A 9,024-nucleotide genomic window follows, 5' to 3' on the forward strand; every position below is an offset into this window, starting at 1 on the left:
TTACCGTTCTCTCCACAGCATTACCAGTCCATTTCTATATGTCGATGAAGCCTACTGCCAACGCCGCCCGAACTCAATCCAAGATGTCAGGAAGATTGGGTCGCCCAGGGTGCCGCCTCATTGATTGACTTTTTTTTACTTGCGCCTGGCGGCACAATGCTTTGTTGGGTCATGGGCTTAACCATGAGTGAGTTGTATCATGGTTACAAATGATGCAACAAACCATGGTCTTGCCAATTCGATGCTCAAATACGTTCGACTTGGAGTGAACAGACGAACATTGACGCGAATGGAAGGGGAAGCCAACTGCCGCACTCGATCCAAGATGTCAGAAAGGTCGGGTGCCCTAGGGTGCCGAATCTGATTGGTTGACTTTTTTTTACTTGCGTCTGGCAAGACCATGCTTTGTTGGATCATGCCATCAGGCCGAGCGCACATCAGGTTTTTAGGGCCATGATCTAACAAATACATGGTCTAGCCACTTGAGGGCCCTGTTTCGTTCAAGTAACGCAACCGCTTAATTCCACCATTTTGTTAGTTTGACCGCGCAGTTTGAGTTTGACGCGTAAGACTACGGCGAACTGTTATCGGAAAATCAGTATGCAGGAAGAAATATTATGGAAATATTAAAAGAATAAATTCAAAAAGAACTTGCAATGGATATATTAGAACATTGGTAAGCAAATAAATTATATTTAGACAAGAATGTAAGTTTGTAAATATTACTGAATGGGAAGGATTAAAAGTAGATACAATTTTTGATAATGATCATAATGAATTTCATTTTAAATATCTTTGTCTGTCAGTAAATGAATAATTCTCAGGTGAGCAATTCTTTCAGAAAAATATATGTAAAAGTGACAGATGTTTGTAATAGAATTATGCGGGTCCGTAAATTTTACAGAAAAGTGGGTAAGATCTGTATCCGGAGGACAATAGCTTAGAGCTTGAAGTATTTATTACTTCTACTTCTTCAGATTACTTCCTCAGGACTAGATCCTTGGAGATTTCCAATTTTTGAATTTATGAGTAGCTGCTTGAAGAAAGACAGGCACAACTTTAGATTTTCCGCTCGAAGCACCTGTCGAAATGCAAAACTTGACCGCGGCGCGGTCCGTGACTAATTCTTTTGTATTTCGCCAAATTTTACAGGTTGCGCGCCTGAGTGGAGGAAACTTGTCAGTTTAGCTTAGAAATTCAAGGCTATTTAAGGACATTGAATAGTTATCTTTTACAAGTTGTGTTAAATATTGTATTTTTTCGAAGTGTCTTTTGCTTTTAATCAATGCGTAACTATAAGAGTTTGACTGTTTTTCAAAGTCTGAAGTGCTCTTCAAATTTTAAAGACTTCAAATGAAAAGGTAAGTGTATGTTTTGATTTTTTTAAATTGAAAAAGTGCAGTATTGTAGTGTATTCTGTTGGACCAAGATATCTATGCGAAATATGTATTTGCATATGCTCCTTTTTTAAAATTCAAGTGGGTAAAATCCTCAGTGCAAGAAGTTATAGAAGAAATTGAGAAAGAAATTGTTAAATGTAATGTAATAGGCTCGTAAAGTATAAAAAGTTTTCCATTTCATATTATTTATATGAATTCCTAGGATAACTGTCAAGAATGTGTGTGCAAATTTCAACGTAACTGTACGAAATTGATTTACTTTTTAATGCATTTTGGACTATTATTTTGCTTTAATGGCAAAAGAACTTTTCGTGATTGCAGCATTTGGTCATTTTTACTATGCTGATTATTTATTTTGATTATTCTTATTCACTGTCCATCATCAGAAAATCTCTAAAAGAAGTTGTTTTATGTTTCTAATATATATATTCCATTAAGAGCTAGGCTATTATGGGTCAGTTATAGGTAAAAATCAATCCCGTTTGGTTGAGGCTCTAGTGCTAGTTTGCTAATTTAAAATTAAAAATTGTTGATTACAAATGTTTTTTGTTTTGTTTTCAAATTTAATCTCTTTTTGTGAAAAATCTCTCTTTTCGTAAATGAACTATTTTTTTAAATTAACCAATTTCGGCAATAAACTACTTTCAATGAACTTTTTTTTGTAAATTAACTCATTCTTGGTAGTAAACTACTTTAAATGAATAATTTTTGTAAATTAACTAATTTTTGGAGTCAACTACTTCAAGTTAAAGCGGCTGTATTAACCTACTCATTTCTGTGGACAATTACTAATTTTTGCTTCAAAATCTTCATGTTTTATCGAAAATTTCCGTTTCTAATTTTAAAATTTAACAATTTGTACAACTGTTTTTTCTTTCTTGTTTAAAAATTTCTGTTCTTTTTTTTGTTTTCAAATTTAATCTCTTTTTGTGAAAAATCTCTCTTTTCGTAAATGAACTATTTTTTTAAATTAACCAATTTTGGCAGTCAACTACTTTCAATGAACTATTTTTTATAAATTAACTCATTCTTGGCAGCCAACTACTTTAAATGATTAATTTTTGTAAATTAACGAATTTTTGGAGTCAACTACTTTAAGTTAAAGCAGCTGTATTGACGTACTCATTTCTGTATACAATTAATATTTTTTGCTTCAAAATCTTCTCGTTTTATCGAAAAATCCCGTTTCCGGTTTTATATAATAAATTTCCGGTTTTCTCATAATATTGAACTTTTCGATATTTCTTTTTTAATTGCAAGGCACTAACAATGCATGTCTATGCTCATGGAAGTTAATCAGGGCTCTAAGTACGGAAATTCACTGACAACTGTGTTCTAAAATCATCACCTATTTTGTAGATAACAATGGTGAGCGTTTGTGCCTTCGCGGGTTGTTCGAATGTGGGAGGTAACAAGAACCAAACAATCCAATTCTTCACATTTACAAAGGATGAGTATAACCGTGCACTATAGCATAAAGTGTGCAAGAATAAAAATATCAACGCGCGGAACGGTAAGTTTAGACGGTTTCAATGAAAGATCGATTTTTTCAATTCAAAAATAATATATTTTAAAATAATTCATTTCTATTAAAAAATCACAAGCGTGGTTGCAATTAAAAAAATTAAAAACTCAAATACTCCATTAAAAGTGACATTATTGTTTCCATTTCGAAATATATATTTTTTCAAAGAAAATCATAATCTCTGTTGAAAAAGTACATTTTCTTTTACAGCGCCATCATTGTTGTTGAAAAGACATTTTTTTGTTTGAAAATTGGACTATTTCACTTGAAGATTAACAATTTCAACTAAAAATTCTTCACTTTAGCTATATTTTTTTCAATTCAAAATTTTTGACTGGTTAAAAATTGTTAACCCCCCATTCCCCCTTTTAAGAATTTAATGATGCAAATTTAATTTGCAGATGCAAAGGACTCATCGCGATACACAGGTGCAAATGGCTCATCAAGAAGTGCAGATCTTTCATCAGAGCAGTCAGGAAATGCTGAGTGCGAGAATCGCTTTTCGGACGTAAGCAATGCATTACTAAATGCAATTACTGCCTTAATGTCGCCATGCTCCTTCGAAGAAGATCGCCAAAAATGTTTGAAAAATCTAGCAAAGAAAAAGGAACAAATTGCATCCGAAATAGAACAGCTGGAAACTGAGATAGTGGAAGAAGCTGAAGAGAATGCTGTTGAAAATGAAACGCTCAAGGAGGAAAATAGAGACCTGTAACAGGAGAAGGAAATAGCGGGAGAGGAAAGTGAACAGTCTCTCATTCAATTTCTTCAAACGAAGGAAAGTGAGGCTACGTGGAAAAGAAATTGCCACAACCACAAAATGAGAGCAGATCAAGCTGAGGCTACGCTGAATTTGGCTCGCATTGAAAAAAGTCATATAATCAGCAGACTGAAAACAATGTTTACACTGGGCCAAATTCACATTCTTTTAAATCCCGGCAAACAAGCAAAGTGGAGCGCAGAAGATATTGCAGGAGCAATATCATTAAAGCCCTTAGCACACAAGCCTATAATTATCTGACGAAAGTTGTTAAAATTCCTCTGCCCGGACTTTCGTCATTAAGACGCTGGGTTGCTACATTTGATGTTGAACCCGGTGTCTTAAAGAATGTTTTAAAGATAATGAAAAAGAAAGGTGCCACACTATCCAAAAGGGACAAGATAGCCATTGCCAACTTCGACGAAGTGCATTTGTTGCCTCTTTTTTGCATTCACAAAAAGAAGGAGCGAGCTCTTGGGCAACACAGGACTTGTCAAACAGTCATAGTTCGAGGCTTGGTTTCAAAATGGAAACAAGTCGTCTATGTTGATTTCGACACGGCAATGACCAAAGATACCTTATTAGATATTATACGGCAGTTGAACGAATGTGGATACACAGTTGTGGGAATGGTGTCACACATGCACGCTTCCAACATCCGATTGTGGACCGACCTCGGTATCGGCATAGAAGAGGAGCAGAATGTGTACTTTCAACATCCCTCGAATCCGACTATAAAAGTGCATGTTTTTGCAGACGTCCCCCACTTAATGAAGTTAGCAAGGAATTATCTGATTGAAACCTTTTTTGAATTGCATGGCCAAAAAACAGATAAGAGGTACCTGGAAAAATTGCTGCAGATTAACTGCAACGATTTGAAATGTGCCACGCAAGTTTTTTCCAATAAAAATGCTAAGGCACTGACGTTTTGTCTACAGATTGGTTCGATTTACTAAATGTGAGGGCAAAGTATGACCGTAGCGGTGCCACTGCTTTTGGAATTGGCAAGGATTTCGCGAAGCAAAAGGACATTTTGAATAGGATGATTAATTACATCACCAACATGAGAGTAGCGGGACGTTCTACAATGCTGCCCTTTCAAAAAGGGATACAACTCAGCAGCCTCTCTTTACTCAGCTTGTATGAAAATTTGGAAGAATCTCTCGACATCCAATACATCCTGACAAATAGGCTGAATCAAGATTTTCTAAAGAACTTCTTTTCTTTCATTCGTGGACTGGGAAGAGGCCACGATAATCCCACGGCCTTGGTAGTGATGCACCGTTTGCGAACCTTCATTTTAGGAAAACACGCGATGGAGGCACTTTCGGAAGGCTGCAATACCGAAAAAGACTTGGAAGAAAAGAGCCTCATCAACGGATCTGATTTGGAGGCAGTGCAGGGTGCACATAAGAACACTTTCAGTACTTCGACTTTGAACTCTTCAACTAATTTGGACGGTCGAAATAACGAAGTTGAAGAACCACTTTTACTCGATGCTGCTGACTTTTACGAAGATGATGATTTGCAATTTGGTCCTTCACAGGTTAACGAGGACACAGTGGAAATTGAAAGAAATGACCTCGTGGAATGCAAGGATGAAAGCGCTAGGTTTGAAGCGCTGTCGAAAGCCCTGTTTATCGAGGAAGGCGAGCTGGGAGACGAAATTCTTCTCAGTCTTTCCGACGAATACAAAACAGCAGATAATGACGAGGATGAGGATTGTCCAACAGGTTCGTACATGCATAAAATGTATTTTGTCAAATATGTCAGAAAAATTCTTTTTTCTACTACTACACAATTAATTATGAGAACATTGTCCGTTCTTTTATTAAAATTTTTCTTAATTTCATTTCAGTGACATGTCTACAAAGCCACGTTCCCACAGCTGATGAAGAAGCCCTTCTGAAGGCAGTTGAACTTGCAATGGCCGCAGAAAAAATGTCGGAAAAGGGGCTGAAATACAAGCTGGCTATGTGGCATGACGATCCTCTGAAGATGAGTCTCTTGGCATATACACTTCATTTATGCCACAGAAGCCCGAGAGTGACTGGATCTGTCACATTTCAAAAGGGTTTTTTAAGCATCCACCCCCGAGATTAATGAAAGCAGCTGAGATTATGGATGCTGAATTTCAGGCTTACCACGGGCCAACATTTTCGAAGGAATTCATAAGTTTTGAGAATGTTGCATCACGAACCAGCGCAAAACTTGATGAATACATCGATAAGAAAGTTTTGCTTTGTAAGTGCGTACAAAGGCATACATATAATTACGCAATTTAAATCTGGCATTAACCAAAGAGCGGAAAAAAAGGAAGGAGGCACGCGCAAGGAAAAGAGACGGATGAAAAAGTTTTAAAATTGTTAGGAATGGTTCACTGGTACTCAATTTTCATGCGAATGTTTTCTAAATGGAAATAACAAAAGGAAATTGCAAACCAAAATTAAAATATTTTTTTCTATACTATTTTTATGGAGTAATGAAAAAAACTTTTGTACTTTCCAAATGAAAATGATATGTGCGGGATAAATTGCCCTTCATAAAGATATTTAGGAAAAAGAAATCAAGATTTACGTTGTCTTCGAAATTTCCGATATTGAATATCCTTCGATCGCATCGTCCTCAAAATTAAGGAAGTGTTTTTGAATAAATAAAGCATAATTATTATCATTTTGATGTGATGGACCATGTAGGTTGGCCGTTTTAATCGAAGAAAAGAATTCCCGGTCATTTTCCGGTTTTTTTCCGGTTCGCAAACATTTTTCATGGCCAATGAAATTTAAAAATTCAACTATATTCTAAACATTTTTCCATACAAAGTAATAAACAACAAATTTAAGCATTCAAAGTGGAACCCTTGTATTCCAAACTTTTAAAATTAAAGTTTGAAAGTTTTTAGTCAAAAATGGTGTATTCAAATGCTCAATAACTTACACGTATAAACTATAAGGTACTAACACTTTTAAATTGAACAGTTTTAAGTGAAATGCTAATTAACTGCAAAATGTAGAACTTTTATAAATTTTAGAGTTTAAAGATTGAGATTAGTTCCAAAAATATAAATCCACGTTAACATTTTCAACAGTATAAATTAAAGAATCAAGTAATGAACTTTAGAAATTTACAAAATTATATATTACTTGAAGTAATTTTAAGCTAGACACATTAAAAATGGAAAAATAATGTTTTACCTTAACATTTCTTAATTTAGAAGTTTAATTATTTTTATTTTAAATAGTCTAGGCATCCGTCGAAATATTAAAAATTTTATTTCAAAATATTGAAAAATCGAGAAGTCGTTTTAAATTTTTCCTAATTCAAAAACATTTTTGAATGTTTTGTCAGAACTTTTATATTTTTGCAGATTTCAAATAAAAATTTAGATTTTTTTAAATTGTGAAAGACTACAGAAGAATAAAAATTTTCTTAAGATTCTTAGAAAAATTGAAAATTATTTTTCATTTTGAAAAATTATTGTAACAGAAAGTTTAAGAAGATTTTAAAGAGATTTAAAAAATGACCAAAGAAGAACATGGAAGATTTTAAGGATTTTATTTAATTTGCTGGATTTTCAAGAACTGTAGGAAAATTTCGATTAATTTTAAAATTAATTTAGAAGATCTGAAAAAATTGTTAAGACACATCGTTTAAATTAATTGAAATAATTCCAAGATTGTCATTAATTTTGAATCTGTTCAAAACTTCGACATATCTTTTAAAATTACTAAAATTTTGTGTATAAATAATAAGTGTTCAATTGTTATTTATGCGTCAAAATTGAACAATTTCACTTATAAATTAAACACTTTTTAAATAGAACAATTAAAATTGTAACGCTAAAAATCAAAAGTTCTTTGAAAATCTAAAGATTCAAAGCTTTCTATGTAAAACAATTAAGTTTTAAATTGTTTTCTTTTCAGTATTTGTTTTAAATTTACTCGTCTTAAATGAACAGTGAAATATTGCTAAATATTAAATACTTATTCTTTTTCTACATTAAGAAATTTGAAATTAAATGGGTTGAAAATTAAATAATTTAGACTCACAATATTTTTAATTTAATAAAAACATTTAATCATGACTATGTTATTATGGATTTATTTTCAAGTAGAAAATAGTCAAACGCACGTTTACATTTTTTAATGGCTGAAAACATTAATAGAAGTAATATATTAATAAATTTATTTATTAAATTTAATATAAAAAAATATATAAAGGAATACCTGAAACTGTGAATAAAAAATATATTATTGATAAATCATGAGTACAGATCCATTTTTAAAATGGATTTTTATTATTTTTAAAACTGTTAAAATATAGCTTGGGAAGATTTTTCTCCTGAAAATTCGTAAAATTCTCGGTTTCCCATTCCGGCGGCCACCTAGTTCTTTATAAAAAAATCTTCGATTTTAAAAACTTCTCATTTTTGATTTTTTTAACCTCTAAAACTGCATTTTAAAATTCTTCAATTAAAATATATGCTGAAAAATTAAAAAAAAACGGTTAAAATCAAAGTTGGAAAACATTTTTATTATACAAATTTTGTAACATTCGCAGTCAAAAAATAAATTCACTGCAATTTCCCGGTTTCCAGGTCCAGCGGCCAACCTGAACTGCATTATATAATTTTCTTTAGTCAGAACTTTCCCACTTGACTTCAATTTCATTTTATTTGACATAGATACGTCATTTTTTGTCAGCAGAAAGAAGTTAGAAACACATAACCTAAAGTTATAGTTAATCCGTATTTTTCTTTAACGATCTTTAACATTATTATAATACATTTTATAAGGATTCAAATATTTATACACCTGAAAAGTACAAGAAATTTTTATTCTTACATTTTGAATTTTAAAATCCCTTACGTTTGCCGCTTTTCTTATCCAAGATGGAGAAATTCAGCGGTGGGTCCTTATTGGTTCGGCTTTTTTACTTGCGCATGGCTAGACCATGTATTTGTTAGATCATGTTTAGGGCTCTTCCAATGAGAACATTGTCGATTTACGATTTCTTCATGCAGAAATGCTACGTATAGAATAATAAATAATGTATTATTCCACGCTTGGGACTTTAATATTATTACATTTAGCACTCAATTTTTCTTTGAAGGTAAATATCTTTGATATACAAATAATTCATGATGTATAGGTTATGTATCAGTAGGCCCGGTCGGAACATGCCGCCGAACAGCCGCGAGTACCTATCTGGAAATACTGCCTTCCCTGTTGGACAGTATTTAAATTGAGACTCCGGATTCTATAACCACGCATAAAATTTGCCTGGCCGCTTCAGGCCGCTCGAGTTGGCCCCTGATGGCTTGAAAATCAGTTTTCGAA

The 9,024-nt window shown here is 33.1% G+C and overlaps 1 protein-coding gene across 1 annotated transcript in view; it reads left to right on the plus strand.

Moving 5' to 3' along the window:
* The first annotated feature begins 8,576 nt into the window (after positions 1-8,576).
* Positions 8,577-9,024, plus strand: part of LOC117179669 (putative GPI-anchor transamidase) — a 95,146-nt gene continuing 94,698 nt past the window's right edge. Inside the window, exons 1-2 of the mRNA XM_033371688.1 lie at positions 8,577-8,592; positions 8,678-8,797. Of these exons, the coding sequence (XP_033227579.1) occupies positions 8,577-8,592; positions 8,678-8,797 (136 nt within the window). The remainder of the gene's footprint in view (positions 8,593-8,677; positions 8,798-9,024) is intronic.

The sequence above is a fragment of the Belonocnema kinseyi genome, chromosome 9 (genome assembly GCF_010883055.1).
Source record: "Belonocnema kinseyi isolate 2016_QV_RU_SX_M_011 chromosome 9, B_treatae_v1, whole genome shotgun sequence".
NCBI classification, from domain to species: domain Eukaryota; kingdom Metazoa; phylum Arthropoda; class Insecta; order Hymenoptera; family Cynipidae; genus Belonocnema; species Belonocnema kinseyi.